This window comes from Meriones unguiculatus, chromosome 4, assembly GCF_030254825.1.
Source record: "Meriones unguiculatus strain TT.TT164.6M chromosome 4, Bangor_MerUng_6.1, whole genome shotgun sequence".
Classification (NCBI taxonomy): domain Eukaryota; kingdom Metazoa; phylum Chordata; class Mammalia; order Rodentia; family Muridae; genus Meriones; species Meriones unguiculatus.
Genome location: NC_083352.1, coordinates 73,946,265 through 73,960,416, shown reverse-complemented (window position 1 = coordinate 73,960,416; position 14,152 = coordinate 73,946,265). Strand labels below are relative to the sequence as shown.

The 14,152-nt window shown below is 44.6% G+C and overlaps 1 protein-coding gene across 1 annotated transcript in view; it reads right to left on the bottom strand.

Moving 5' to 3' along the window:
• Positions 1-2,150: 2,150 nt before the first annotated feature.
• Peli2 (pellino E3 ubiquitin protein ligase family member 2) overlaps positions 2,151-14,152 on the bottom strand; it is a 139,724-nt gene continuing 127,722 nt past the window's right edge. Inside the window, exons 4-6 of the mRNA XM_060382177.1 lie at positions 10,924-11,118; positions 10,101-10,289; positions 2,151-6,757 (exon numbers count right to left, since the gene is read on the bottom strand). Coding sequence (XP_060238160.1) covers positions 6,191-6,757; positions 10,101-10,289; positions 10,924-11,118 — 951 coding nt within the window. The 3' untranslated portion in view covers positions 2,151-6,190. The remainder of the gene's footprint in view (positions 6,758-10,100; positions 10,290-10,923; positions 11,119-14,152) is intronic.

The window sequence follows — 14,152 nt, the reverse complement described above, 5'->3', positions numbered from 1 at the left end:
CAATTGGTCACAGTTGACCACTAAGTTTAGAACATTTTTATCACCTTCCCCCAAAACCTTTTATCTATTCATAACCATCCTTTACTTTTCCTTATGACCATTAATTTTAATTTTAGTTTCTGACATACGTGTGGACTTTTGTGTCTGGTTTCTTACACTTAATGTATTTTCAAGGTTCATCTGTGTTGAAGTATGTAGCAGCACTTTGTTTTTACCGTCCAAGTTTCATTGTCTGTATATTCACTTTGTTTATTCCTTTCTCAGGTGATGGACATTCGTGTTGCTTTCAAGCTCTTCCTATGACAGGTAGGGCCACACTGTCACTGACACATCCACATCGCTAGGCCCAATAGCAGGGGTTTGGAATCAGCCTAAATGTCCATCAACAGAAGGGCAGGTCTAGGAAATGCTGCACATCTATACACTGTAATTGCATTCAGTTATAATGGAACTTGCATGGAAGTGGAGGGAACTGGGAACCAGTAATTTAAGCAGGGTAGGCCAGGATCAAGAAAGACAAATTATACACGTTCTCCCTTGCATTTGGACCCTGGCTTTTGTAAAACATGTATTTTCAGGTGGGAGGAAATAAAGGTGAAGGCCAGGAACCTAGAAAGAGGCCCAGGAGGCTAAGGGCAGCTGTGAGGGAGGAGGCAGGGAAGGCAATAAAGTAGAAGGGGGAGTAAGGATGGTGAAAGGGCACATGGCGGGGGAGGAGTTCTGGAAGCTGAGGAGAGCGGGCAGGGATGGAGCCAATGAAATCTGTATAGCCAACTCCACAGGGCAATTCGTTACCTCCTGAGCTAAGGGTGTGAGAGGCGCTCACTTCAGTGTGTCTTCAGCTCTTTGTGCATGTCTAGATCTCCAGGCCACATAAGTACCTACACATTGGACACTCTGCAGAACTGCAAACTGCTTGTTCCAAAGCAGCAGCACTGTTTTCCTCCCGCAGAAAGGGGACCAGGGCTCACGTTCCTCTTGTGAAAGTTCTGTGACTGTCTTCTTTAGTTGTCCCAGGGGATATAAAATAGAACTGTGTAGTCCCATGGTTAGTAATGTTGTGCATGCTTCATGTGCTTCCTGGCCATTTATGTATCTGGGGGAAACCCTTTGTCCCGTTTTAGTGGTGGAATGCTCTGTGAACAAGTTCTTGCATATGTCTGACTCAGTTTCCGTGTGAGAGCTATGGCCACCACAAACTGACTCAATTTTGTGAGTCGTCTTTCTACTTAGGAGTTTCATTCTATGCACAAGTTTTTTTAATTTTGATGAAATCCAATTTGTTCATTATTATTTCCTTTTGCTTTTAAGAAACCGCTGACTAAAGTCAACAGTTTAAGCTTCCTTCTAAGAGTTCTGCTGTTCTGCTCTTTGACCCACTTATTTATTTATTTATTATTTATTTTTATTATACGACCCTAATGTGGTCTCAATTTTATTCTTTTGCCTGAATATATCTAGTGGTTCTTGATCCATTTGTTGAAAACTTCTTCATTTTCCCCCACACCAAGTGACTTTCAGCACAGTTGTTGAGTGAGATATACCTGAGAAGTGTAGCTGGCAGTTTAACTACAGAAACACATTTTACAATTCATGACTTTTCAAATCTGATAAAAACAGAGCATTTGCCTGTGTAAAAGGCTATGTTTGCATTCTTTTTTCAAAATGAAAAATCTATTTCCCTCAATAATAGTTATAACACTTGAATATCAACTTGAATAGAAAATATCACAAATGCAAATATTTTCTTATGATAGATATACTCAGTTAAGGCTTGAAGGCTTACACACCATCTTTCTGCTATTGAAAAGAAGACTACCGCAAATGGAGTAACACGGTTATAATGATCTTGAAGAAAACCCATTAATTCTACGAGCCAGGTTAACTTCTCCTACAAGTTAGATTTATTTGACAGTGATAAAATGCCACAAGAAATAGTAATATAAGCACCAATGGAGTTTCTTTAATAAAAAGTCTGGAGGATTTCAGAACACAGATTTAAGTATGCGATGTGTAGAATAAAACAACAACAAACCTGTCTGTTTGGACTCACGTGGAAGTTCCAGAAAGTACCAATAAAGTCTACGTCTGTACCCACGTCCTACTCAACGTCCCGATGAAGCCAGGGATAACAAGAGTCTGGAGACGACTTGCAAACATGGTGAGATTTGTTTAATAGCTTTTGAAGATTTTTCCTGTAAAATGGCTTGTATTTCCACAGGTACAACAGTGAAGAAATAAAGTTTTCAATTTGACATGAAATATAAAAGAACAGATTTTTACAAATATAGCCATAAAATTTAACTGCGTGTAACACTATACATGGTGAGAATGACCAGCCCTCTAACACCCAGATTATTTAGTGGAGAGAAGCAATCTGTGATTTCATCCTAAAGACAGAACTTCGTTCTCATCATGTTACTTTTGTTTAGAAAGTTAAACAGAACTGGAACATGTGTCTGTTTCCCCTGCTGCTCACTAGGGGAGTCGTGAGGGCACACACTTGCTGACGCATTACTAAAGAACCCTGTTTTGTTTTCACTGCTTCGGTAATGCTTAGGTTCTTTTACCAATATTCTGACATCTCATAACATGACTGGAGCTGTGTCCTATGCTCATCACAGGGGCTTCAGACCCTTAATCCACAGAAGGCAGAACTATGGGACCTTGAGACTGACAGCCAAGGGAACAGAACCATAGCTGGCTTGAAATCAAGGTCCTGGGGTCTGTCTGGATTTCCACTGTCAGAGGTAAGACTGCGTGAAGACGATGCCGAGCGTGGCATCATTATCCGCCTCTCCAGTGCATCCAAAGAAAAAAAGCTGAGTGAATCATGGAACAACCTTTAGCACACTTAAGTAGAAAGTGTGTTTTCTTCAAAGTGTTCAAATATCAATACTGAGCTCCTAATTACCGAGGCTGGTAAGCAAAAATAAGAGGCATCGATGCGTCATGAGGAGTTCTCAACTCTCCTAATATAGTATATGTAATAACTTAAACCAATTTCCCTACTAACACTGGGAAACAAATTCTACTACAATCACATTGATGCCGGTCCTGGCACACTTCTGCACCTAGGTTAATTAGTCTCCTTAGTGGAGCTCATCACGTTTTCCAATGGCTTTCTCCTTTCTCTACACCCTAACCCTGAAAGTCTATAACCAGTTATATCACGTGGCTTCCCTGAGGCACAAAGGTACCAAACCCTATAATTAACTATTGAGGAATGATATAAATATGCTCTCTATTTATATTAAAAGATTTTAATTCTTTTGGGCCACAGAAGGATGGTGGGCTTGATGAGGTGGGGAGGAGACCCAGAAAGCTTAATACTTACTCTGCAGTGTGAACTGTAGCCCTTTTTGCAAAAAAGCCAAATGAAATCAGAGAAATGTTAGAGCCACATGACCCAGCAGCACTGCTTAATAATAATAATTTAAAAAAACACTAGAAAAATACTCAGAGCTATACCCCACTCACTCTGAATTTTTTTTTTTTAAGAAAATGACACAACTGAAGAAAATATTATCTATGGAGGCATGTCACTAGGGCTTGACTTCTGAAAACCTATTTGAAAGGGGGTAAGTGGTCAGGCCGAGACCAGGATGGTGGTTGGTGACATCCTTACACACATGGGGGCGAAGGCTTGAGATTCATCCTTTAATGTGATGGCACACCAAACCTGAACACAGAATGACCATGGAGGACTGTCCCTTCCTCAACTCTATCATTCTACTGGGCTGCACTACAGTTCCTTAAGTCTCAGAAACTAAACTGTTTTCAGACTTGAAGTTCTCCTCAGTAGAAAGGGACTGTATCAGAAGCTGTCCAAGTCAGCATGGCTTCCTTTGAAGGTGAGACCCCTCTGCTATTCCTCTGCCGGGAGGGGGGCTTGCCTGGAGCCCAAAGGAAGCGACACAGGCGTCACACCTGCCACTGCAGAGCTGCGTTGATTACCCAGGTATCAACCTGCGCTTGAGCTACCTGAGTTATGATGTCATGAACTTTGGGGGGTGGGGGGCATCTGCCACACACCGAACTATGAGACATACGGCCCTGACTCAGACACTCTGCCATCAGAGTGAACTTCACTGAAAAAAGAAAGTTTTTTTTTTTTTTTTGATAGTTGAAATTTAACCTTTCTTGGTGTAAGACCTTTTATCTTAGAAGATAGTCCTAGCATATCAAGAATCCTCAGTCTCTCTCCATATGACAAGGAGAGGGAGCGAGTGCATCTTTTAGCCCTTCTCTGACAACCAGTGATGGGAGCCCTGGCTGCCTCAGATGGCATCCAATAGGTTTCTCGAGAAAATTCTTCCCTCCCTCCCTTCCTTTCTTTTGTCTATAGGGAATCTATGTAGAACCATAATGAGACTGTTGTTGGATTTTCACATCATGACTATAATTAAAACAAAACAAAAAAATCTTTCTTCCTACACATGGTCTCCATGGGAAAATAAAGTTATTTTTAAAATGACAGGTAAATCTAGCATACTTAGTCAAATTAAGCAGCAGTGTTGAAGAGTAATATTATCTTTTTGCATTTAAGAAAAAGTACTCAATAGGGTTAATTTGCTGAAAATAGGCAAAATATCTGCTAACAAACAGGCAAAATATGGAGAAACCAATTCAAGTATGGATATAATATCAGAATCACATTAATTATATATATTTACAAAAGCTGAAACAGGCAACTCAATCTGTTGATGTTCCCTTTAAGCAGATGGTAGTTTAACCGAAGCCTTTCTCCCTGGGAATGGGTGGAATGGAGCTTAAGCCAAGGTAGAGAATGCACCTCTACCTTCTGGGAGCCACAAGTACTACTGGCACCAAGCACAGAAGATGAGCATCCGGGAATTATTAATCAACACAAAATGAAACGAAAAGAGAGGGATGGTGTAGCTCATATGAAAGTCTGATTTAATTATTTTTCAGTAAACACTCCCTTGCTCTCTCAAAATCAGGAATTTCAAACCATCTCTGCAGATGTACTGCTCAGTGCTGGGTCTATCTAACAATCACATTTACATTTAGTTTCCTTTGCAAACATTTTTAAAACGTACGGGTTCCTTAGCCTGAAAGGGATGGCGACAGACAGACGGTGGGCAGGCAGACGGTAGACAGAAATGACTGTATCATAGTCATCTGCTGCTTTGGGGCTTCCTTATGAGAGATGAGGGCACAGAGGAGGAGGAAACCATACTATGAAGTGCCACAAGTGGTTTTAAAGAGCAGAGGCATATTTTAAATCCCTCTCGGGTCTTAAACAATCAGTATGCAGATAAAGCTGACAGGAGAGTACCCAGGACACGCCTACTGCTGCCAACAGCTACAGCAGCCCCACTTAGCTCCTGTCACACTGCCACCTCAGTTCATGAACTTCAAAGAGCTGCTAGACTTCGCTCACTCAATCAACCAATCAATCAATCAATCAATTCTTGACATGTAAGATGAGGACCAGAGACAGTCCATATCAAACAAAAATAACAGAGCAGACTAGAATATGGGAAATTCCTTGTTTGACATGCCAAGTATCTGATGAATGAGTGTAAGTAAATTCCACTGAAGTTAAACTATAATAGCATATTAATATTCTCTTCTACCCAAAGTGAGAAAACTAAATGAGAAAAAAAGCTACAGATTTCAAGACAAGTGCCCGGCCTGTGCCTCCTATCCACAGGGATCATGGCAGGGCCGACAGAGCTGGCCCTTTGGGGTTGGGTCAGATTCTGGCTAATGTCAAGTATTCCCGGCCACTGCACATCACAAGATGTGTGACAACTGTGCCACACAGCTCTGCAGGCTGTCCACTAAGACATCTGTTGAATACATTTCTTCTACATTTATGAAAAAAGATGTAAAATCTTGCCCAAGTTTACAAAGGAAAAAAAAAAAAAGATCTGGTTTAAAACCTAAAGTTAAAAACAAAAGCATGGCAGTTGAAATCCAATCATTACACAGGTGTTAAAGTTTAATCAGGCAGACCTCAATGACGATGCTGCTGTTCCGAGCATGCAGAACACAGTGGTGTCTGTCAACTCCTGCCACATTTCATAACCAGCCCCCGTCTTCTTCCCCAACTCAGTCCACCTTCCCCTTAACAAACAGCATTACAAAAGGTAGAATCTACAGTTAGTGGCAAAATCTTCACAGTAACGTGTTAATAACGTGTAGATGGCCGTCCAGGGTGTCAGTCCACTGGACCCTGGAAAATCAATTTGATGCAGTTCTGTTCACCAAGCAGCTGCGTGGCACAGAACGGGCAGGCGGCGTGAAATGCATGGGTTCCATGGGGCAGTGGGATCTGAGACCAGTACTTTGCAGACTTCTCTGAACACACGTGTCCACAGGGGGTGAAAGCATGAGTTGGGGGTCCTGCATCGACATAAAATCCTGCCTCGCAGCCCAGCCAGAGAGGGACGTAGGGGCCCACAGTCCTGCACATGGGACACTCCCTCTCATTGGCCTCCGTGTCATTCCGATGGCCCCAGTTGTGGTAGCCGTGTACATGGCCGCAGCTCAGGTATGCCCAGGGCTGCTTCTCCTCCACCACCTCCTTCCTGCTGATGCTGGGGAAGGCCAGGGTGTTGAGGCCCACGGGACACTGGGGTCGGGCTGCATTGATTTCCTGCCGGAGGGCTTCAATGTGCTTCTGAGTCGGAGTGTGAAAAAGGCCATCTGCGGTTCTCCAGAGAAGAGTGGCCCCACACAGGTCAATGAGGGAGCCGTCTTGCAGGACATTGGTCTCGGTTTCCACCTACAACAGGTTCAACAGACACATCTTTAAAAGCAAAACCCTGCAAACTCTGGCGGCAAAGGCACCCCAACATCCTTCCTCAGTAACTAGAAAAACAGAGCACAGGGAGGTAACATTCAACTCTTAAAAAGGACATGGGACATCACCCTCCCGAGCCTCAGTGCCTGTAAATGTTCAGGGTGGGGCAGTCAGAGCACAGTGTGCCAGCTTTTTCAATTCCACTAAAGCAGTGGTTACTTTAGGAGTTCTGTAAACATTACACTTTTAATTTTAACCTTTTATGTGGGTAACACACCTATAAACCTTCTGAGGGACGAGCGCTGTCCTGCCCATGAAGACCCATGCTCCTCTGGCAGGGCATCCAACACATTCCCGGTGACCCTCAGTGTCCCTTACCAATGTACACCTAGAACTGTCTTTCCCTCGTTTTTCCTAAGGTCAGAGGTGGAAGTCTTCCTGGAAAGCCTTTGTTTTCACAGGACGTGTGTGCAATGCATCCCGCGCTTGTACAGGATGACAAGCAGCAGTGGCGGGCGTGGTCAGCAGGACTCAGCCCACTACTCCTGTGCCCGATGCATACAAAGCCCAGAAGGGAGAAGGCTACAGGACAGACAGACAGACAGACAGACAGGACTGGGAGGCAGGCATGCCTGGAGCCAGGGGTAAAGGAAACATTGTGAGGCCACGGACGCACAATGGCTGAGACTAGCTTTGGGGCCTCCGGCCTGTTACGGACCTGGCTCTGCCACTTAGAGCTGGGGTGGTTACTGGAGCACACCGCCACACTCTCCCTTTCTTTAGGATGTAGAAGGTGGCTATGAGGGATAAGTAAGTTAGAGCAAGCGGCATTCTTGGACACGAGCTCTGGCACACAGTAGACACTGTTTGCTGCTGGTACTCCAATGAAGACAGGTCAGAACAGGTTTTGAGAGAAGTTTTCCTGGATGGAGATTTGGAAAAGGTGTCAGGAGCCAGGAGGAGGGTGGTGACACCAGCGCACAGAGAGGTGTGACTACCCTAAGCATGGAGTCGACAAGGCACTCACAGGACAGGCTGGGCGTTCTGGGTGAGACCACGGCACCAGGCAACAGGCCAGGGCCAGACGGCCAGGTGGAGAGGTCTGGGCACCAAAAGAAGATGGATGTGCCTTCCGTCAGCTCACATCTAGCTGTACAGCAGATGGACTGGAGGGGTGCCAGCAGCTGGCACAGGTTCTCTCTCTAGACAAAGACCTGGGGTACACCACACATGGAAAAGAGTATCTGTGGCAACAAAGTTTCAGGCTCAGTGGTCCTGAGATCTTGATGTGAGAAAGATGCCCGTAATTTTCAATAGATCTAAGGCATGCTGTTGACAGACACGAACTTTAAAAACAGGCTGTCTGGGCTGGGGAGACAGTTCAGGGGGTAGAGCACTCGCCTTGCAGGCAAGAGAACCTGAGCTCAGAGCCCACAAGAGAAAGCCAAGTGCTGTGTGCTAGTTATCACAGAGAGGAGAGGGTCCCCAGATTTCCCTGGCTAGTGTCTCGGCCTAGTGGGCAAGGCCTTGTCCAGAGGTTATCCTGTCGCCTCCAAGTGCACGTGTGCAGGTACAGATGCACGCATGTGCACACACACAGTAGCAGCCGCCGCCGCCATTTTTGGAGCTGTTTCTTTTTAGCAAGCCAGGCAGAAGGTGACATGCTCACTGGACAGTCTTGCCATGGCGCTCGGAGTATGCTTTTATATTATTATCATCAGTTATTTTATTATTTATTTTTTCTGCAGGGGATTGAGGGCAGGGCCTTGCACAGGCTAGTAAGAGCTGTGTTACTGAGCTGGCTTCCCGCTCTTGGGTGTATGAGACAGGGTCTCACTATGTAGCCCTGTCTGCCCCAGAACTCACAATTTGCTTGCTTCCACCTCCTGAGTACTAATTAGAGGCAGGGCTACCATGCCTGGCTCAGTATGCGGCTTCTATTCACACAGGTAGCAAATGCTCGCATGTGAACCAGCTCAGGTGAGCCCCGAGCATGGCCCTCTGTGAAATTACAACTGGAGCAGGGATCTGAGTTGTGGCTCAGAGCAATGTTTGACTTTGGTGTGCTACTTCTCTCCATAAATGAGGTGAGAGGATCCTGCCTCTTCAGAGGACTGTGGTGCAGAGTGGATGAGCTGTGTGCTTGGTAAGGAATGCTCCTGCACTGTCTGCCCAACCGTGTCTTCGTCTTCCGCTGCTGTAACAATTAATCAGCAAGTCAATTGCTCTAGGTCAGTCTTGTGTAAAACTACAAAAAACTATCTTGTGTAAAACTACAAAAAGGAGCACCCTTTCTGTAAAAGGGATTGTTTTCAAATCCCTTTTCTATTTATAATTTCTTGAAAAGTATTCAAACAAAACAGTTTGCCTGACCTTTGCCAGAAAATGTTTTTCACCAAAGACACTGAGAAAAGGTGGCTTTACTGTAAGGTGAAGGGGCCTTGCCTGTCCATGAATGGTGTGAAATAGAATTAACAGAAATGACACCTAGAAGCAAGCCTCGGAGACAGGACAGCAATCGCCCATCAGGCCCCAGGTCCTTTCTCATCTCAGAAACATCTGGTTGCTACTTTCGTCTGGGCAGCTCACAGATCACACACACTCCACTGTGTGCTGTCTATGGCTACTCTGAGAAAGGCCTTTCCTATTATCCAGAAAAGGCACCTGTTCTCTCCCAGCTTCTATGTAAGAGAGCAGGAGTGAAGGGGGAGCAAGGCTTTTAAGGGTTTGGGCCACAGCAAGGGCACGATCACAAACCCCAGACCACACACTCACAATCAAAAAGGACAAAACAAGCATCTGTTTTAGCGCTCGGCAATGACACTCACAAGGTGCTAGCATGTTGCACAGGAGTGGCTCTAAGTAAAATGTTTGCCGTCCCTGGTGAACAGTATTGAGAATGTTATTAATTTCTAACCATTAAACTAAGGGGGGGCAACTTAATTATTTGTTAGTTTTAGAAAATCTAGACTTTATTTTTTAATTTAAAATTTTCATTCACTGTCTCAAAATGTCCAGGATTTTTCTGGATTAGTAAACTATTATGAGGAAAGATAAATTCTGTAATGATAAATGTAATAAATGACTGTTTTCTCAAGACAGTCAGGACCAAAAAATACCGCACTTGCCCTCAGGTAAGCCCAGCTCTGAGGAAAGGACACAGCCACCCTGCTCCAACTCTCTAGCGCTCATGGGACTTCTGGATCTGAGAAGGGTGCATTCCACCCTGCACAAAGGCTCTACGCTCTAAGCTTCATCAGTGGAAAAGTGATGGTCACCACGAGCATCTGTGCTTTGGTATGCTTTCTGGAAGGAGCACACTCACCAGCTTTCCCCTCTGCTGGGCCGACCTCGTCTCTCGCAAGGTGTACACATCTCCACAGACAGAGATCTCTCGCCAGACTCCAGGCTGGGACTCCTCGGTGAAGCCGCCTTGGGGGTGCATTACCAGGACACCATTGGTGGTGAGGCCATCCATGTGGCCATCGGGGTTTTTCCACTTGGCTGCTTTTTCCTGGAGAAAATCACCATAGACCAGAAAAAACATGCTAAAGCGCCACTGGAAAAGCAGACTCGAGTCTCCTTGAAAGACATGAAAGCTCGCCAGGCATGGGGGCTCACACCTTTAGTCCCAGCACTTGGGAGGTAGAGACAGGTGATCTCTGAGTTTGAGGTGAGCCTGGTCTACAGAGTGAGTTCCAGGATGGCCAGGGCTACACAGAGAAACCCTGTCTTGAAAAAGAGAAAACATGAAAAAGGTAGGAAAGAGCACAGGATTTCCCTTTCCACTTATGTTATAATGTTAACATATACTCTTTTAAAATAGTCAGTGCACACGCTCAAACTGATACAGCAAATAGAACGAAAACTGAGTAATCTACAGATTGCTTGCTTTTTACTGAGGCAGGGTCTCTCTATGTAGTACAGGCTGGCCTTGAACTTATAACCCTCCTGCGTGCTGGATTCACGTGCTAGGCTTTGAATTAACCTCAGGTTTTACTACTGTCTTCTTCACTGGCCTGAAAATCAAAACATTAAAAAAAAAAAAAATCTAACTACAGTCTTCACAGAAAGCAACTTCTCCGCAAATTAACTCCATCCCAGCAGTGGGTGCGATTCTGAAACGAGAATATAGTCATAGTACTTACTCCAAGAAATATGTTCTTGGAAGAGTCGAATCCAGCTGCGAATATGCGTGCTGTGTATGGCTCGCTCCTGTCACACACGATCCTGCAGGCAAACCTGGAGATGGTGCTCTGCGTGATCTGGGCGTCATCGTTCTGACCGCCAGAAACGGTGTCTGTGACCACGAAGTCGATAGGGCTTTCTGTTGACCTGCCCACCTGGGGAAACCGAACACTCTCGTGACTCACATCAAAGACCACAGGCTCCGTGTTGCAGAACCTGCCAACTTCATTATCTTTGCTTAATCAACTGTCTGCCCTTCCTTGTTAGCTAAGAGAGAAATTATGGGAAATAACCATCAACACTTTCATCTTAGCATGATGCCAACACTTAATCTACATATCCCCCACGTGTGAGTGTGTGTGTGCGTGCACAGGCCCACATGCAGTTAAGAGCCCAGAAGACAACCTTAGATGTCTTCTTCAAAGACGCCGTCCACCTCCCGTGAAATGGCCTGCCCTTGGCCTGGAGTTCCCCAGTTGGCCCAGACTAGCTGGTCCACCAGCTCTGTGAGCCTCCTGTCTCTGCCTCCCCAGCACTGAGATTACAGGCACACATCACTACCCTTGGTGTTTTTGGGGGGTTCTGGGGCTTGAACTTAGATCCTCATGCTTGACAGTCAAGCAGTTTACCATCCCCTCAGCCTGAGACGCGCACATACAAATGCATAACAACACAGGTATAATGCTGTCGAGTAGATTCCTAGATCTTATTCATTTTGCTTAACTGCAACTTTATGTCTATTACTCCAGCAATTTTAAGTGTCACAAGAAAGCTCTGTTTTCTATTCTGGGAGAATGATGTTTTCTGTCTCAGATCCAGTTGGAAATACTACTTTTGTAGCAAATTCTTCTTTTTTTTTTATATTAATTACAGTTTATTTACTTTGTATCCCAGCTGTAGCCCCCTCCCTCATTCCTTCTCAATCCTGCCCTCTCCTCCATGCCCCTCTCTAAGTCCACTGATAGAAGTCCTCCTCCCCTTCCATCCAGGGCTGGCTGCAGTGTCTTCCACTGTGGCCTAGCTAGGCTGCTCCTCTCATAGGGGGTGGGGAGGTCAAAGCCAGCCACAGAGTTCATGCCAGAGACAGTCTTGTTACCCTTACTAGGGAACCCACGTGGATGCTGAGCTGCCATGGGCTATGTCCAAGCAGGGGTTCTAGGTTATATCCATGCATGGCCCTTGGTTGGAGAATCAGTCTCAGACAAGCCCCTGTGTCCAGATATATTTGGTCCTTGTGGAGCTCCTGTTCTCTCCAGGTCTTACTAACCCTTCTTTCATATGATTCCCTGTACTCTGCCCAGAGTTTGGCCATGACTCTCATCATCTGCTCTGATACACTGCTAGGTAGAATCTTTCAGAGGCTCCTATCCTGCTACTCATTTTCTCCTACTTCCAATGGCCATCCCACTTGTCTTTTTAAGTAAGGATTGATCATCTTACCCTGGGCCCTCCTTCCCAAATTATTCTCTGTTTTTTTTATTTTCAGAGAAAGCAAACTGTCAGAGAAAGAAACAAAGGAACTCTTTGCTTGCTGCACTCCCTAAGTCAGTCAGTCCCTGACTTGCAGCACTGAGAAAACCAAGCCCTTACCCCGGGACTAAGGGAGAACAGCAGCTGCCACTGTTGAGTGACCTGGAGAAGAACATGGGCTGTGAGGTTTATTCAAGTCAGTCAAAAGCTCAAAAATGCAAGTGGAGGAAGTGTTTAGAAGGGGCTACTCTTAGCACCTCATGTCCGGGTTAAAAAGAAACCTCTCTGGGGAGGACTAAAAGTTGCTACCAATATTACAGTGGCTTCCTTTCCTTGGTAAGCTTTCAAAGCTTTCAAAGTGAAATGCCAGGAGCTGGTATTTCACCACAGTCTTGGAGTTCTAACAGAGCCTATCCTGTCGAGTAGATTCCACTAAATCAGGCCTTCTTTCCCATTAACTAGAAGACACATTTTCTTGTAAATAGGAAAATCCTCAGGATCAGATATTAAAAATTTATGTACTCATGCTCCCTGTCTGTTTGCCTGGTCAAACACGGCCTCCAATCAAAACCATTTACATGGAGATGAAGAATTCCTCACTTGATATTATGCCACTAATGCCCTCGTCTGAAAACAGAGACCGATTCAGAAGCTGCCCGTGGGAGGAGCACATGAGCCCTGGCATGTATGTGCATAAGGCCATGAAAATCAATTTCCAAGGTGGTTTTTATTCTGATTGTGAATTCTGCCTGAAAAGATAAGCAATGTAAAATACATGATTTAAAAAAAAATCCAAACGAATAAAGAGATCTGACATCATCTAGCTCTGCATGCTCCCCAGTAGTGTCGCTGGTTCCCTTTGTACATTTCTCCTGTATGTCCCCATGCACAGACTAGTGTGCAAAGCCAACAGGCAACAATCTTCTCTTGTTTTTTAATGGCTCTCAATTCCTTGTTCTAATGAAATGTGCCTAGAATAAACGCAGTTACTGGTTTCACTGAAACTCATCAAGCCGAGCAGATGTATATTGCTTAGCTATATGCATTTTGGTCTTAGAAAACATACAAGTTGCTTAAGAATGCAACATAAAAATCTAAATTAGAGATACCATAAAACCATACCATATAATTCATCTTTCTAAAGCTGTGAAAACTTCCCTTTGTTGGGTTCGTTTTCAAGATGGTTGTGTAATGTAGCTATAGTGACTGACAAAGCTATGAGCCTTTTGTTACTGTTAAACTTGAAATTACTTATTGATAAATGTAGAAGTTTTCTATATGCACAGTTCAAAATAAAAGTGTACAAAGGCATAGAATGAAAGCACATCTCCTTTCCTATTAAAAATAGTATTTTACACTTGTTATTTGAGAATTTTTATATACAATGTGTTTTGATCATACCCACTCCCTATTTTCCACTCTAAATTCCCCTCGATTCCTTTCCATATCTGTCCCCCACAACTTCTCCTTTTTTTTCTTAAATCTGAGTCCAACTAGTGATGGCCACATGTGCACTGGTGTAGGGCACACTCCACCTACCAGAATCGACAACCTCAAAGAAAGCTAACGTTCCCCTACCCGAGGCAATGGGCCACCCACCATCAGTAGCCCTTCTCCCACCCATGCAAACATTACTGAGAAGTCTGACCCTGTGCAGATCTAAGGCAAGCTCTAAGTTTCTTTTTTTGTTAAAAGCTTTTATTTTTTTTAAAGGTCACA